This window comes from Pelobates fuscus, chromosome 6 (genome assembly GCF_036172605.1).
Source record: "Pelobates fuscus isolate aPelFus1 chromosome 6, aPelFus1.pri, whole genome shotgun sequence".
Classification (NCBI taxonomy): Eukaryota; Metazoa; Chordata; class Amphibia; order Anura; family Pelobatidae; genus Pelobates; species Pelobates fuscus.
In genome coordinates this window covers 13,243,646-13,262,486 of record NC_086322.1, presented here as the reverse complement: position 1 = coordinate 13,262,486, position 18,841 = coordinate 13,243,646, and the positions used below count along the sequence as shown (strand labels likewise).

General features: G+C 42.9%; 1 protein-coding gene across 1 annotated transcript; it reads right to left on the bottom strand.

Moving 5' to 3' along the window:
• Positions 1–1,776: 1,776 nt before the first annotated feature.
• Positions 1,777–18,494, bottom strand: LOC134565990 (tachylectin-2-like). Its single transcript, XM_063425702.1, has 4 exons — positions 18,364–18,494; positions 11,494–12,343; positions 3,362–3,542; positions 1,777–2,119 (listed from the first exon to the last, which is right to left on the bottom strand). The coding sequence occupies exons 1-4, from the start codon at positions 18,374–18,376 to the stop codon at positions 1,907–1,909; spliced, it is 1,257 nt and encodes a 418-aa protein (XP_063281772.1). The 5' UTR covers positions 18,377–18,494; the 3' UTR covers positions 1,777–1,906.
• Between the last annotated feature and the right edge of the window lie 347 nt (positions 18,495–18,841).

The window sequence follows — 18,841 nt, the reverse complement described above, 5'->3', positions numbered from 1 at the left end:
CTTTTGTTTATATTACGTAAATTAGTATTACATTTTTTCTCAATGGTCACATGGTAATTATGGTGGTTGTAAAATGAAATATTAAATATTGCTAAATAATATCATTAGAATTTATGACTAATAGGGAATAAAGGAAATCGCAAGTGGATAAATGCGGTAAAACTGAACTCATTTAGTCCCTTCGGGTCCCTTCGAGTCCGGAAAGAGTAAATCCAGCGTGATTCTGCCTTTAGTAGTAGGAGGTTAATATTACCTTTTCGATGATTAAGTTGTATTTTTTGTATGACCTGAAATTTTAAGACTTTGGGGTTGTTATTATGATTAAGTCTCACATGCCTAGCCTCCGGTGTATCTACATTTGGATTAGTGATCGAGTTGACATGTTGCAAAACCCTACGTCGTAGTTGTTGATACGTTTTCCCTATGTATTGTAGATCACACATGCATGTGATCAGGTAAGTAACATCTGTGGAACTACAATTTACAAATGCATTGATAGTGACCTCCACCTGAGTCTGAGTACAGACTACTATTTTGGTGGGAATGATGTCGTCACAAGCTTTGCCGTGTCTACATTTGTAAAGGCCCTTAGTAGGTTGGAGCCATGTGGTAGAGGTGCATGGTGGTTAAAGATGGCTGTGGGTCAATAGGTCTCCCAAATTTGGAGCTCTGCGAAATGTCAGAGGGATGTGACCGGACAGTATCATTAAGTAAAGCATCATGTCAAAGGATAGGCCAGTTGCGGCGTAGAATTTGTTCTGTCATTTCACAATGCCTATCGTGGGTTCCAATGAATCTGGTGGGACCTTGTTCATTGGGTTTCGGGCGTGCTGGCCTATGGGGGCTTTCTGATCTATCTATAGTTTTTGCTCTTTGATAGGCTTTTTTTAGGACTTTATTGGGATACCCCAGTTGTTTGAATCTCCATTTGAGATCTTTGGCTCGAAAAAAATTTTAGATCTTAAAATCAAGATATTGGAAGATGGTGAAAATTACAACAACCCTATATAGAAAACCTACAGCTACAAATAGCTTATTACACTGGCATAGCTATCACCCTAAACATCTGAAAACAAACATTCCCTATGGACAGTACTTACGAGCCAAGCGTAACTGCTCAGAACCAGCAGATTTTGAAAAAGAAGCCAAAGATCTCAAATGGAGATTCAGGGGTGCCCTCGAAGGCAAAGCAGAGTAGGGAAGCTAGTCTCTCCACTTTTAGCTTTCTTTCCTGCCTATATATACGATCTTCTGCAGGGCTTGCCGCTCTGCTAGTATTCAGACCGCATTTATCTTTGTCCCTCCTCTCTATTTATTAGACTGGCAACATTTGTTACTTTTGCGAGCAGTTACATTTGCTGTTATTCTGTATCTACTTCTTGCAGTATTTCCTCTTACTTCTAACTACCACTGACTCAGAGTGATATCATTCAATTCTTATTATTTATTTCTGTTATTTCTTTATGTTATCCAGATAATAGGGTTAGATTTCTTTATTACTTTATTTATTGTTTTCTTATGTGATTTAGGAGTTTTATTTACTCTGCTTATTCTTATTTTTTATTACATCAATTTTCTACACTATATTAATTAAAAGTTACGTTTTATCCTTTTGTTTCTTCTCTCTATTCTTTTGCAGCATATTCTATATTAATTATAAAATATGAAGATGACAGATATATAAACACACATATACACAAGAACCCTTCCTGAAAGCATGTGGATTACAGGATAAAACTATAAACAGACACCAATATTGCAAGAAAGTTTATTGAGGATACATTTTACATTACACAAGCCATGCAGTGAATAGATATATACTCCCAATACAATGACACCATAATGCTAATCTCAGGACTACGGAGCACAGGTAAGGGGATTTGAATTATGATTTTCAATTCTGAATTTATGTTGAGACAGGAGAGCAGTTCTCTTGGGAGACGGACATGCCATAATGACCTTCCCCTTTCCACATTCCCTCTACAGTAGTTACATAGCCAAACACGGTTGTGGCCTTGGCAGAGAAAGGCACCTCCATTACTACCTTTGTGACGGATGCTGAAACACATATGCTGGTGTGTGGTGGCACTGTGACATCTGTGATGCTGGAGAATGGTGTCTGTAGGGGAACAGAAGAAGGAATAAATGGCCTTGTATATGAAAGATTTTCCTTAATATACAGAAATATAAGAACCAGTTAGTCTGGCAGTTAGACCCTTCCGTGACCAATAAAAAACCTCTTATTAGACCATTAGCCTAGTCTGTCATCTGGTCAGAATGATCTGGCTGGTTATACCATAAAGCAGGAGCATTATGTGATCCTGCTCTTTAACACACAATAAGGAGCAGGGATGTTATAATTTAAGCCAGTGGTTCCCAAATCAGTATTCATGCCCACCCCATACCAGTTCAGGATTTAGAGACTACCCAGTTGTGTTTAAGGTTGTTGTTGTTTTTCTAAGTTGACCACCCTAAAGCCTAGACTGGTATTGGAAAGGGACCACTGATTTAGGCAATGCACTGCGCTTACACTCACAAGATGTTTATATCACCAAGCCAGGATTTGTAGACCAAAACAGCAATCTGAAGATTCAATATGGACATATTTCCTTTCTACATTCATTAACAGCACAGTCTCTGAAGACTACACTTGCATATGCTTTTCCAGGAGACATTTAAAGGGTAACTCCAGACCCCTAAACAACTTTACATTGCTGAAAAGCTTTGTCTGTAAAGTGTGTGTCCTCTTCTTTATTATTTTGCAAACAGTGCAGATTTCTATAGAATTTGACACTTTTATTAATTAGCCTGGTTACACCCCCTTGGCTTTCAAGCAGACCGGTAATGTTACTTCCTGGTTTTCTTAGCTTAATGCAGCTGATCTTAAGAGGCAGAAATTTGCTCAGAGTACCTGACTTACAAATCTGTTTCATTGAGCTGCATTGGGAAGTCTGTGATTGGACAGCCACAGAAAGTCTGGGTGGGGTTAGAATGGGAGGGCTTGCAAAGGCAGCAGACAAGAGATCTGCAGCTGATTTTAGATATATCTCTAATGGAAAAAATCATTATTAAATGCGTGCGAGTTTTCATTTGGGGTATATCTACTAAACAGTGTATTTATTTTGTATCTGGGCAGTCGAGTGTCCCTTTAATAGCTCTTGATTCACTGTTTTTGCATGGGAGTTATTACCTATGTAAATCTAATTGATGTGCATATTTTAGACATGCATTGTCTATGTAATGTCAGCTACAGTCCATTAACTTGGCAACAAGGTTTTAAGCAGCTCCTCTGAATTCATGCAGATTCTACGAGTGCCCCTAATCTCAGTCATTACCCATACCCAGTCCCATGTCCCTTTACCTCGATGTCATTGGTTCCGGCTATGTTCCAGATACGAGATGTACCCGGTTTGATTGAAATCTCCCCATCTTGTTCATCTATGAATGGCACTTCAGCTGCAACTGTCACCTTAGCACCAACCTTATATGTGTATCCATCTTTCAGGCTGAAGGTGCTGAACGCCTTAAGTATTTTAGAAAACCTAGCATGAGAGAACATAAACTGCGTTAGGGAGATTGATTTGGTCTTCATTTTTTCTTTGATATAAAAGGAAAGAAGCAGGTAAGACACATTTACAGTTCAGTTGCTTCAGACGGATTCTGTTTACTTCATGTAATTAAGTGGTTATGGTGTCTTCTTACCATCAAGTAAGACACTATTTTTAACACTGAGCTGAGTCCCAGAAGCATCCATGCTGTTTCCTAAAAAACTTAGCTTAACACTTGAAGGCAAGAAGATACTGGTGGAATATGGGCACCATCACCACTTCATTGCTATGACTGTTATGGCGCTTGGAGTCTTCCTTTAAATAAGCTTCTGGCACAGGGACAAAGACACCTATTATATTAGTGGTGTATAATCAGGCCACTATATGTCTTGAAATAGTTAAATTAAAAAAAAAGTTAGTTTTATACCAACACTAATTGGATTAGACTGGGTGATTGGTAATTCTGAGAAGCCGATTAATGACTATTGACGACTCACTCGCGAGAATCCAGTAATTGGTAATTGACAGCAGATCCCAGCATGCACTGCTTTAGCTGTCAATCACATCACACCATAGAATCCGATAATTTGCACAGATACAGTTGTAAAGAAGTTAAGACTAGGATGAGAAGCAGGGGCGTACCTAGAGCATTTGGCACCCGGGGCGGATCCTCCTTATGGCACCCCCCCCCCTAAAATGTAAAAAAACACCCAATTTTTTTTTACAATGAATGTAGCACTGAGCAGTGTTTGTGCTTCTAAATGTAAATGTAAATGTAAGCATGGGTTTTTGTATGGAAAATGTGTGAGTGAATGTAGGGGTGTGTAGTGTTGGCGTTTGAATGCAGGCATGCATTTGTGTGTAATGTTGGCAGTATAGGGCAGTGGTGTGGTTATATCAAAAACATGGTGATATTTTAAAGGTGTGTTTGTAGTGTTGTTTGAATGCAGTGGTGTGCTTGTGTGTAGTGTTGGCAAAATGCTAAGATGTATGCACATATACACATACACAAATATATACACACAATCAGACAACACATTTGCATATAATTCATACTAGCCACCCAGATTTCCTGTTCTGCGCTGGCTGACACCTCTAAACTTCGATCTTTGTATAGCAGATAACTCCTCTATTTGATATCCCTATGTGAGATTGCCATATTTAGATCTAAAGAGCACCCTAATTTAGCATATTTAAATATGGAAATCTCACATAAGAGCATACATTTAGGAAAATATCTACTAAACTGCTAAAAGATCAAAATGTAAAAGCCTTTTACTTAATTTTAATCTTTCAGTTGTTTAGTAGATAACTCCCGTATTTGTTATCCTTATGTGGGATTGACATATTTAAGGACACCAAATAAGGGAGCTATCTACTAAACACATACACATTTATATACACACAGACTTGTACATCTGTGGTTGTGTGTGTGTATATAAATACACACACAATCCCAGACATACACCTAATCACAGACACACAATCACAATAAACACACACTTAACGACAGAGATACACACACAAAAATCACATTCTTACACACATTTAGTAATTAAGATGTCCACCCAGCTTCCCTACCTTGCTCTTGGATCTTCCCCATGGTGATTAACGGTTGCTGCTGGGCGCTCTTCCTGCACATCTCACTTGTGCTCCCAGTAGTAATGACGATGCCATCTTATCCCAGCTGCCGGTTCACTGCAGGGCGCGCATTAACCTCACTGCCTCCCAGAATATATCTGTCCTTGTCCCTTGTGTAAAAAAATGTGTTTGTGACAGCGTATGTATGTGCATTGTGTGTGACTGCATATGTAATTTGTGAATGTGAGCCTGTGTGTAATGTGTCTATGTGACAGTAGGGGAACAGTTGTATGTGCCTGGGTGGGTCGGAGTAGATTGGGGTCTGGGACTTCGTGTGTGATATTGCATGGGGGAATAGGGCAGGGAGGGTGAGGGTATAATGGCACGGAGGGTGGGGGATATAGGGCAGGGGGGTGGGGTTATAATGGCAGGGGGATTATAGGGCAGGGGGGTATAGTAGTACCTTACCATTTAGGAGGGTGCAGGATCAGCAGGGTCTGTTTCACCATTTGGTGGCTGCTCTGGGGTTATAATGGCAGTGAGGTGGGGTATAGGGCAGGAGGGGTTGGAGTATAATGGCAGGGGGGTTATAATGGCAGTGAGGTGGGAGTATAGGGCAGGCGGTGTGGGGGTAAAGGGGTGGGAGTATAATGGCGGGGGGTATAGGGAGGGGGGTGTTATAATGGCAGGGAGGTGGGGGTATAGGGCAGGGGGATTATTATGGCAGGGGGGATTATAATGGCAGGGAGGGTGGGGGTATAATGGCCGTGTGGGGTATAGGGCAGGGAGGGTGGTGGTATAATGGCAGGGGGTATAGGGCGGGGGGTGGTGATATAATGTCAGGGGGGGTTTGGGCGGGGGTGATATAATGGCAGGGGGGTATAGGGCAGGGAGGGTGGTGGTATAATGGCAGGGGGTATAGGGTAGGGGGGTGATATAATGGCAGGGGGGTATAGGGCAGGGAGGGTGGTGGTATAATGGCAGGGGGGTATAGGGCAGGGAGGGTGGTGGTATAATGGCAGGGGGGTACAGGGCAGGGAGGGTCGTGGTATAATGGCAGGGGGGTACAGGGCAGGGAGGGTGGCGGTATAATGGCAGGGGGGTATAGGGCAGGGGGGTGGTGATATAATGGCAGGGGGGTATAGGGCAGGTGGGGTGATATAATGGCAGGGGGTATAGGGCAGTGGGGGTGATATAATGGCAGGGGGTACAGGGCAGGGAGGGGGGTTATAATGGCAGGGGGTGGTGATATAATGGCAGGGGGTACAGGGCAGGGAGGGGGGTTATAATGGCAGGGGGTGGTGATATAATGGCAGGGGGGTACAGGGCAGGGAGGGGGGTTATAATGGCAGGGGGTGATTTAATGGCAGGGGGTATAGGGCAAGGGGGGTGGTGATATAATGGCAGGGGGTGATTTAATGGCAGGGGGGTATAGGGCGGGGTGGTGGTGATATAATGGCGGGGGGGTGATTTAATGGCAGGGGGGTATAGGGCAGGGGGGGTGATATAATGGCAGGGGGGGTGATATAATGGCAGGGGGGTGATATAATGGCAGGGGGGTACAGGGCAGGGAGGGTGGCGGTATAATGGCAGGGGGGTATAGGGCAGGAGGGGTGGTGATATAATGGCAGGGGGGTATAGGGCAGGAGGGGTGGTGATTTAATGGCAGGGGGGTTATAATGGCAATGGGGTATAGGGCAGGGGGGGTATAATAGTTACTTACCATTTAGAAGGGTGCATGGGCAGCAGCTCCTTCCCAGGCAGGCAGCAGGTGCAGGGGATCTGTACAGAGTGACCGCGGGGGAGCAACCTGGTTCTGCTCCCCCTGCTGGTACACTCCGAAATAGCCTCCCTGCAGCTCAGTGTGAATCAGAACACAGGCTGGGAATCCCCTCCTTACGCTCTGACTCACTGACTGAGCGCCGGTCTGCCGGAGCTGCGGGAGAGCAGGAGGTACAGAACCTGGCACCCCCCTGCTGAGTGGCACCCGGGGCGGACCGCCCCCCCCGCCCCCCCCTTAGTACGCCACTGATGAGAAGTATACCAGATAAATTCTGGAAATAGCGGCTTAGTCTGCCTTCGTTAACTAATTTCGAAGTTGTACATGGAGCCAGGCCCAGACTGGGCATCAGGAACAGGCCCGAACCACATTCACTGCTCCTTCTAATGTATCAGAATGTTGCAGATATTTACCACAGAAACAATCTGTTCTGTGACTTAAAAGCAGTATGCTCCCAGAGGGGGAACATCTCCCACTGGACAACAAAGGACAACAAAGGATCCCTGGTCCAAGCTAAGACACATGGAATATAAAGCTAGTTTTGTTTGCTAAATATATAAATATAGCTTGTACTCTAACCCCTCTTGCCCCCACACTACAGCCACATGACCAGAAACACTACACCACTATCTGCCCTTTCCAAACTGACTCGTTCAGACTAATCACAACGAGCAGCTTTTTAAAATGCATGTAAAACCACAGGCTGCCTTCTCACACACAATCCTTTACCTCACACACAACTCTTTGTGTCCACCAGGATTGTGGCGGCTTCACATGGGGAGAATTTGACTCAGAAAACACAGCGTCTATTTGCCTATATTATTCACATATTGTACATGACCTGTTTCGAGGCGATATGTAGATAGATTTTTATTTTTTTTATAAATATTAGGATAATGGCCAGTTTACAATGCATTAGATGTGATTTCCTTAGATTCGAACGTGTGTTATAGATTTATTGCTTTTACAATCTGTAGCATATTGATTAAGATGGCCCTAATTTTAATTTAAGTTGGTTTACTGGATATAACTTTTATATTGATGGCTTTAACATTTAGACATATTACCTTATGCCTTGTCAAATTCCATGCCATATATTCTTAGATTTAGCCATAATGCTTCATGCTTTGACAAACTCTATGTCATGTTTTACTACTGATATTATGTATGTCATTTAAATAAATGTGTTTTTATTACTATTGATGAATTCATTGGTTGTGGGTTTATATATGGTTACATTTGCACTTTGTTATCCATACTCATGATGAAGGCTCTGCTGAGCAAAACGTTGCACTTTCTGTGGGGTGGTTCACCCGATAATAAAAATACCATCTGTAGCGGAGTGGTAGTATAATCCATAGTATCACCGCTGGGTAACAGGAACAGCAAAAAATAATCCAGGCAAATAAATACAGCATACAATAATCCCGGTAGCATTGTAAGAATCCTTCCTTCCCAAGAACTAGACGACACATAGGCTGGGAGTCAACTGAGCTTTTAATCACAGGTCACAGTATTTATGGGATTCCCCATGCATTACAGGGGTTGTACAGTAGGGGACTACATGGAGAACTTAACAACCTGGACATTTCTCCCATCATGCACTGCTGTACGAGAGGGATACTCCCACTAGAATATTGAGAGACACATTCTGACAGACACTGACGGACTCACACAGATATACAGATACACTGACAGACATACTGGCACATATACACAGACAGACGGACATACTGAAACACACATACACACAGACATTTTGACAAATACAGACATACAGAACCACACTGACACTGACAGACTCACACATAGACATACTGACACACATACACACAGAGAGACATACTGAAACATACATACACACATACACTGACAGACATACACACATACAGACATTTTGACACTCCTAGACAGTCATACTGAAACACACATACACGCATACATACTGAACCACACAGACACTGACAGACTCACACACACATACATACTGACACACTGACAGACATATACACAGACAGACATTCTGGCACACATACACACAGGCAGACATACTGAAACACACATACACACATACTGAACCACACAGACACTGACACACACACACACAGACATACTGACACACTGACAGACATGCACACATACAAACATACTGAACCACACAGACAGACATACACACATACACTGACAGACTCTCACACACACAGACACACTGACAGACATACTGGCAGACATACACTGACAGACAGACATACACACATACATACATACTGACACTCAGACACTCATGCAAAATTTCATATCAACCCTCCAGTTTCTTACCTTTTCCTGGATGGTGGCTTTCCTGGGGTCCAGTGGGCTGGCTCGGGTGGCTGGGAGTAAAGCTCGCTCCCAGCCTGGCCCCCTCCGGAACAGCTCCTTCCTCCTGCGCTGTTACTTCCTCCCAGTGCTACGGAAAAGCAAGGGCCTGGTAGCGCTGTTAAAGCGCCACATCGCCCGACTGGGCCCCTGCTGACACAGACCCACCAGGTGGCACTAAGTGCATGGGCCACCCGATGGGCCCCCATAGTTTGCGGGCAGAGGGCAAACGGGGCAGCTGCCTTAGGCCCCCCAGCAGGGACAGGGCCAAGGGCAGCTGCCCCGTTTGCCCCATGGAAACATAGAAACATAGAATGTGACGGCAGATAAGAACCATTCAGCCCATCTAGTCTGCCCAGTTTTCTAAATACTTTCATTAGTCCCTGGCATTATCTTATAGTTAGGATAGCTTATGCCTATCCCACGCATGCTTAAACTCCTTTACTGTGTTAACCTCTACCACTTCAGCTGGAAGGCTATTCCATGCATCCACTACCCTCTCAGTAAAGTAATACTTCCTGATATTATTTTTAAACCTTTGTCCCTCTAATTTTAGACTATATCCTCTTGTTGTGGTAGTTTTTCTTCTTTTAAATATAGTCTCCTCCTTTACTGTGTTGATTCCCTTTATGTATTTAAATGTTTCTATCATATCCCCCCTGTCTCGTCTTTCCACCAAGCTATACATGTTAAGATCCTTTAACCTTTCCTGGTAAGTTTTATCCTGCAATCCATGAACCAGTTTAGTAGCCCTTCTTTGAACTCTCTGTAAGGTATCAATATCCTTCTGAAGATATGGTCTCCAGTACTGTGTACAGTACTCCAAGTGAGGTCTCACCAGTGTTCTGTACAATGGCATGAGAACTTCCCTCTTTCTACTGCTAATACCTCTCCCTATACAACCAAGCATTCTGCTAGCATTTCCTGCTGCTCTATTACATTGTCTGTCTACCTTTAAGTCCTCAGAAATAATCACCCCTAAATCCCTTTCCTCAGATGTTGAGGTTAGGACTCTATCAAATATTCTGTACTCTGCCCTTGGGTTTTTACGTCCAAGATGCATTATCTTGCACTTATCCACATTAAATGTCCCATTAATGCCCCATGTTAAAGACGGCCCTGCCTCCGTGCAGCAGAACCAATATTTTACATGAAAATGCATAACTAGAACATTATTCACTTTATTTAAACGAATGGATGTTCGGTAGATAGCTGGGGTCTGGGCGCACATTTTGTGAAAGTACCGCTCAGATCCCAGTACAACTAACCGAACGCTGCACGAAATACATATTATTTCCAAGTTATATTCAAAGTACCGATTGACAGTAGAGGAACAAACTACTGAAGGACCGGGACTCCAAAACGGCTTGGAAGTCCAGCAGTATTCGTGCCGTTGAGTAGCCGATTTTAGTTCCAGGCGCTCGAAGACCAAATACCGCTGGGCTAACAAAGGATCCAAGATGGCAGACCGCTGCATGGTCGGTAGCCGAACGGCGGCCACCCTGAATCTCTCTAATTACCGATGGCAACAATGTTTCAATATTTAATGGGAGCCACACGACCTCCTGTGTGTGGTCTCCCATTCGGCAGTTTGTTCGTTTCACGAACAGTGTTGAAATTCGCTGTTCGTGAACTACTGTATGAATGCTGGTGGCTTTCATGCCGCCAGCATACGAATGGTTTTGTTCGCATGAAATACATATACAGGAATACACTTGGTTCTAACAACCTTAAAGCTACAGAAACACATTTAAGCAAATACAGTCTTAAGTGGCTAGTTTTGCCACACCATCCTTACTGCTGGAGTGTTGCCTGCGTTTACTCTTTTGGAATCCTTTACCAACCCCGTCACTCTGTATTCCACTTATGGGAACGTCATAAAGAAGTCCCCAGCAAATGCAGAGGAAGCTCAGACCATTAAATTCACTCTATTAAATCAAAGGGATTTTTCACTATCCCAGAGTTCTTCAGCAGAATTCTGCACATGGGCTGCCTTAGAGGGGCAGCAAACTGACGTTTCCTCTTTGGGCAGTGTACGTGTCATTGGTGATAACATAACATGCAGCCTCTAGCTCTACCCCCTTGTACTGGCAATGCACAGCCTTTAAATGCCAGAGCTGAATTGTTTTTGTCCTGTTATAGACATGCATGGCACCCATAGAACTTCTCATTCTGAAGACACCTCATGTATAGCAACATTTATCGGATCTACCTGAAGGTTTTACTTACGTGAAGTAGTAGCTGAGTGGGGTATCACCCGAGTTTGTATATGTTTGGCTTTTCAGCACCATAGGATCGTTGGATACAATTGTACCATCAGTAGGGAGAAATTCCAAGCTCTCAATGCTTCTAATGCTTTTATCAACAGTGAAGGCATAGAAAAGGCCCGCATTATAGCCTGAGCCCATGTACTCGGCATCCTTATGGGGAAAATTGGTATCTATGGCTTCAGGTGACCATTTATACAGGTCTCCTGAGGGTTCACTGATAGACCAAAGTGATCCTTTGGGGCCGAAAGCTATGAAGAGAGTGTACTGAAGCCAGTTCTCATTTCCAACAGGTATTGCTGTCGCAAACCAGTCATCCTGGAGGTCTGTTGGTGGGTTTCTCTTCATAAGGAGGCCATCTTGCATAATTGCAAACAGAGTGCCTCGAGCATCAAAGAACACAGCATTTGCTTCATTCCACACACCAACTGCTATTCTGTTTGCTTCACGAAAGAACCAGGAACTCAATCTATTGGTTGGAGCTGGGCCTCTGTATAAATCTCCTTTGTCTGTTACTACATACATATCACCATTGGGATCAAAGAGGGTAAATCTGGTGCTGCCCCAGTCATCTGTGCCCACTTTTTCGGCAACATCGAACCATTCCTGGCCTTGCTCTGATGGCAAAGATCCTCTGTACAGATCATTACCGAGAATAGCAAACATATCCCCATCAGGATGAAAGAAAACCCTTGTGGCAGATGGTAGCTTCCCAACAGGACCTGCTCGCAGAATATAGTTGTCATCTTGGTTAGCGGGTGGTATGCCAACTTTAGCAATATATAACCAGGTTACCATGAGGAGAAGTGTTGCTGAAAGTCAATGGGAACATATGTTAATACCTAGACCACACGATCATTTAACTTTGCATTATTTATTGGTAAAGTTAATGAAAAGCAGTTAGTCTATTAGTTGCACAGCATACATGTCATCTGAGAGACACCCACCACATTTATCATATGGGCGCTTGCACAACTTATCAACTCATATTCATATTGATCTATCATAGTACATGAGTACATGAGTACTTTGATTCATCTGTTGCAAGTTTATAGCCCATGAACAAGATTAAACAAATATGTAACTAAAAACACGTGGTTAGACAGCTAAAGAGGACTGGAGAGAGAAAATGCAATAGGGCTGCCCTGGAGAGAGATGCAATAGGACTGATGGGTAGAAATAAAGAAATGAAGAAACAGAACAGATTTCTAACATGAATGAGAAGTGTATACGGGCGGCTGACCGGGCTAGGAGTGAAAGGATAAGATGGAATAGTGAAGGAAATGGGGAAAATTTCAACCAATGTATTTCCATACAATAATATAAATGAAATATTGACCATCAAAGTCTAAAGAGATAATATTGTCAGGGGATATGCTTTTTGTGTTGATATTATGTGTTTTGGTGGACAGCAGTTGACTCAATTATCTCCTAGGCAGAGGGGAGGAATTGCCTCTCCTGTATGGGAGTGTCACATTGTACAAAACTTATGGTTTGCTGATAGTTTTGTACCACTGTGCCGACCAAGGTCCACATGGGTGTATCCCTTGGCTGGGGACTTGCATAAAAGGCCAGTCTGGCTACCATTAAAACCAGATTTAGAGTCTTGTCTCTTATTGGGGGGAACTGCTATCCCTATTACTGTTTATCCTCATCATGGAACCCTGTGTCCAAGGAATTAGAGACAACCCTTTGATTCAAGGCATTATGAGCAACTGCCACAAAAACAAACTAGCTGCACTCTGTGATGAACGCCTCTACGATTACAAACCCACTGACTTCGTTATGAACTCTCCTTGATGAAATCTCTCTTTACAACTGAATATCCAACTTCAAAGTGAATTCTTCTAAAAGTGAGATCTTGCTCATTAATATAGATAACCAGACTAAACAAGTGCTATTTCACTCATTCACATTTACATGGACAGACACGTCACTCAAATTCCTGGGGGTTCTTCTTCCTAGAAATTTCACCTCACTGACATAATTTCCCATGCCTTTTAAAAGCCATCTCACAGGACCTCACAGCCTGGCATAAACTACAATTCAGCTGGTTATGTAGGATTAACATCCTAAAAATGAACACTCTCCCTAAAATACGCTATCTGCTACGAGCCCTACCCATCACACTACCTAACTCGTTCTTTTTAGAAATTAGAAGACTTTTTACCTCCTTCATTTGGACCCACAAGCATCCCAGATAATCAATAATTATTAGACTTGGACATCGCAATTTAGTTGAATTAGGTCCAGTCAGGGAATCTAATGAAATTTTGATTTCTGAGCTGCCATGCGCCTTAATTTTGGAGAACTAACTTGCTCTAAGCCTGAACATGTTCATTTCAGTTTTTGATTCTGATTATGGTTACTGGCACCAGAAAAAAATGGGTATGGAATGAGTAAAGAGGCTGTTTGTTTTTGTTTTTTGGGCAGGGTTAAATAGAATCCTTAGACCTTAATTTAATAAACATATTAGTAGATATACTCCAATGAAAACATCCATGCATTTAATTATGCTTTTTTTTTTTTCAATGGGGATATCTATAAAAGCAGTTTGCGAAAGTTGTAGATCATTTGTGTGCTGCCTTTGCAAGCCCTCCCCTTCTAACTCTGCCAGACTTTCTGTGGATGTCCAATCAGAGACTTCTCGATGCAGCTCAATGATAAGTCTTTACAAGGCAGGAGCTCTGGGCAATTTCTGCCTCTTGAGTTTAGCTCCACTGATTTAACTAAACCAGGAACTAACAGGACCTGTTGTCTGATTAACAGCCAAGGAGTTTAACAAGGTTCGTTTTTCAATTTCTACTGAAATCTGCATTTTTTGTAAAATGATAAGAGGATACAGTCCTTACACATAAAGCAGTGCAGCAAGCTAAAGTTCTTTAGGGTCTCGGGTTAGTATCAAACACAATAAACACTAACCCATTTTGCAATGCCATCAGCCTTTATCTTGCTGTAAGTACAGTTATTAGTTTAGATTGTACAAACTCACTCATATACCTTTACTTATTGTGGTAAGAAAAGCAAAGCCACCATCACCACCATGTCATATTCTAATCCAAAAATGGAATTGATAGAGAAAAGGGTAGGGGAAGTAGTCCTGTTCCCCAGTCCATAAGCGGCAGTAATGCCATGGTTTCTGTCAGTCGACAATTAGACTTGGGTGCACGGTAAAATATGTCGGTTCTTCCAAGCAACTTTTTGAGAAGCTAATGCCATTGACACGATTTAGTTTTGTCACTAATCCTACTGTGAGAGTAGGTTTTCAATATGCAATTGTGAAAGATATTTATAAATTTTGTTAATTCTTTGGAGGAAAAAAATAAGTTGGAAGTGTGGCTCAGTGACAAAGAAAATAATAATATCCTCTTCTCTAGCCAGGGTCATTGAGTCTAGTGTGAAGCATGTGCAAATACACAGACACAGATACACACACTGAAACACATGCTAATACACATATACAGACACACAGAAACAAACCCTGATACACATAGTTTTGCACACAGTTTTGCATACACACACACATATATACAATGACACAGACATACAGATACAAACACTGACATACATTCAGATACAGACACACAGATACACAGACACACAAAACCGCAAATACAGATACACAGATACAAACACTGACACACATTCAGACATTGATACAAACACAAACACTGATACATGCAGATACACAGACACAGAGATACAAACACTGCCACAGATACGCAGACACACACACTGCCACACATGCATATACATGACATCTAGATATGCAAAGACATAGAAGCAAACACTGACACACATCTAGATACACTGAAACACATGCATATATAGACACACACTGCCACACTTGCAAATACAACCACTGCCACACTGCAGATGCACAGATACACAGATACAAACACTGCCACACATCTAGATACACATACACACAGATAGAAACACTTACAAATCTAGATGTACAGACGCAAACAATGACACATCTAGAAGCACAGATACACACTGACATGCAGATACACAGACACATGGATACAAACACTAACACACATGCAAATACAGATACAAACAATGACACACATACAGATACACACTGACACAAACACAGATATGCAGACATACAGATACAGACACTGACACACATACAGATACAAACACTATATACAGATACACATACATATATAGACATACAAAAACACACATACAGGTTAAAATTGAAGCCACTGCTGCTATGTGTTTTCTGCTGGCTGTGCGGTTGGGAGTTAGGGGCTTGCTCCTTTCTCAGTCCATCACTCTGACAGCTGGCGCCCCCATCCCTCTCTTGCAACTTGTTTTTGCTCCCCCCCCCCCCGTTCCCTCAAGTATGGCAGGGTCTGTGGTAGCTAGCAGGATGTGACTGTGTGTCTCTCTCTCTCTCTCTCTCTCTCTCACTTTCTCCCAGCACTCCATGCAGATTAGGTTTCACATCTGTTGGGGGGCCTAAGTGTGTGGGCAACCTGATCGCCCTGCGTTTCCAAACCAGTGCAGTGGCTCCACCAGCGGTACTGATTTTTTTTTTTTGCATCCCTGCGGGACCTGGATTGTACATCTCGGGATACGCATTCCACAGATTGGGAACCGTTACTTTAAGATCATTCAAAGCTGTGCATGTGGACACTATATCACAAAGCCGTAGTGTCTGTAATGAATGCTGCTGCCAGACTGATTTTCCTCTCTAGTCCTCTCACACCTCACCGCTCTGTCGGTCCTTACATTGGCTTCCTGTATCCTATAGGAGTCTATTCAAAGTGCTAACCCATACCTATAAAGCACTGAACAATTCTAGCCCTTCTTATATCTCTTCACAGATCCATAGGTATGTCTCGTCTCGCTCCCTCCGCTCTGCCTGTGACCCTCTCCTGTCCGCTGCTCGCACCCATACGGCCAACTCGCACTTGTAGGACTTCTCGAGGGCTCCCTTCCTATGGAATTGCCTGCCTACCGCCATCAGACTCTCCCCTAGTCTTCAATCCTTTAAGAAGTGCCTTAGAACCCTTCTCTTTAGGAAAGCTTATGGCCTCCCAGAATAACCTCTACCTCACATACCTGTCTCTTGCTCTCTCCTATGGGACAGTGCTTTACTCTCTCCTCCAGCTCTGCTTCACTCCCACCTAATTTGATTGCTATTTCCTCTCCTATTGTGTTTTATACCCCAACTCCTATAGTCTGTAAGCTCGTTTGAGCAGGGTCCTCTTCAACCTATTTTTCCTGTAAGGTTTCTTGTAATTGTCCTATTTATAGTTAAATCCCCCCTCTCATAATATTGTAAAGTGCTACGGAATCTGTTGGCGATATATAAATGGCAATAATAATAATAACAATAACATTTTACATAAAAGAAACAAAGGCCTACGGGGAGATGTAATTCAAACTGCTAAACTGACAGCTCTGGAGAGTGCTCACAGCTCACTGCAGTTACAAAATATCACTCTCAGAGTGAAGTGTTGGTGCAGGTTAGTGTCTGTGTTAAAAACGGTTTAGTGATGCAGAGTTGTTATGGTGTGCAGGGCCGGTGCAAGGACTTCTGTCTACACAGACAAAGACACATTTTGCGATCCCCAAAATTTGTCTTCACCTGTGTCTAATATTCCCGATTTTGCCCATCTTACCCACTCTTTTGCCCCTTTTGTGCATCTTGCCACCTCTTTCTTTCTCGTTTTCCTTTTGTATATTGTTTCCCCTGTTTGGCATTCTTTTTTTTTTTATGTTTTTGTGTCTTCATCCTACTTTTCTTTACCCCCTTGTGTCACACACACTCACTCGCTCTTACACACACACAGACACACACACGCACTGCTTATACACACTCATTGGCTCTTACACACACACAGACTTACTGTTGCCAATAATTGCTTAACAGACGTCTTGCTGCACTGTAGTAGCTTTCCTCCTCTCTCCACAGCAGCTGGCCACCGGGATATGATGTCACGTATCCCAGCGGCCTTTAGTTCAGGAAGAGATTGGCCGCGGTTGATCCACACTGTTCCGCCCCCTCCCTCAGTGGCTGCTCACAGCTAGCTGGGTAAACTGCTGCCGGAAGTGCTCCCGCCGGTCACTCAGATTTTTGCGCCCCTCAAGTCAGTGCACCATAAGGCGGCCGCTTGTGCCGCCTTATGGTAGCGCCGGCCCTGATGGTGTGCAGAACAATTCTTTATTCTTCACAGTTATCAATCTCATACAGTCACAATCCTATTGCTTGGTTATTAGCATCTTTTTGTTGTATTATACAGTTCATAGCAGCCTCCCACACCACCCCCCTCCATGATAGCCACCTATAAGGGTTCAGTCAGTATTGGAAATGCTCAGAAATCCAAAGTAGGAATGGAACTTACTATTCAGAAAATGGCTCAACACTACGGTGCCATCAGGAAACTACAAATCCTTCAATACATTCCGGAATGAGAAATAACTATCTGGGCTCTACCCAAGACGTAGACTTTATTTAGAGTGGGACAGGCAACATTTCAGCCCACATGAGGCTTTCTCAAGCCTAGTAGAGCCAATGTGTGCCCGGATAGTTTCTTCTCATTCTGAAGTATTGGGAATGCCCTCACAATTAGTATATATATATATATATATAATCTGGGCTATCATGGCTGGACAAGGCAGAAAGTGAAGAAAGAACATTTCAGGGAATAAGGGTCTGCCCTGGATATCGTCCCATTAGCCACATAGCCAAGAAGCTCCAGGGCATTTTCTGGCCAGTATATATTGTGATGACCACAGAATGCCATATACACCAGTAATACTCTATATACAGCTCTACAGGGTGAGCATCCCAAACACAGGGATCACTTACCTGGTGTAGCCATTATCACAGATCAGAAAACAAGCTTCCAAATCTCTACACTACCAGCAGGGATAATTCTTGTTTCCTCTTGGGGTTTTCTGGTTTGTGTAGATCAGGAAAGGTCTCCAGATCTCTCTGTAAGGTCAAGACCATCAGTGCATTAGCTTTATAGCCAGCACCCCTCCCTAAACACAGGCGTAACTTGGTTAATGGGCAGGGCTAACATAATCTGTTAGGAGAAGTGTTAAATATTTCAACACATAGTGTGATTACCCAATAACTAAGCGCTTGTTGTAACATTCTAAACATTCAGCCAAGAAATTATTGATTTCTTTACATGTCAGTATTTATGCAAAATAATGTACCTTCCATACAAAGTCATTCTTTAACCCCTTAAGGACACAACTTCTGGAATAAAAGGGAATCATGACGGAATATTTTCGTCATGTGTCCTTAAGGAGATTGTAAATGGTTATATCATGCAAGA

Excerpts from the sequence above, each read along its gene's own strand:
- LOC134565990 (XM_063425702.1), bottom strand. Across the intron at positions 3,543-11,493 it reads CCACTCAGCTACTACTTCAC|GTTTTCTAAAATACTTAAGG; the intron begins GTAAGTAAAACC and ends CTCTCATGCTAG. Across the intron at positions 2,120-3,361 it reads CCGGAACCAATGACATCGAG|ACACCATTCTCCAGCATCAC; the intron begins GTAAAGGGACAT and ends GTTCCCCTACAG.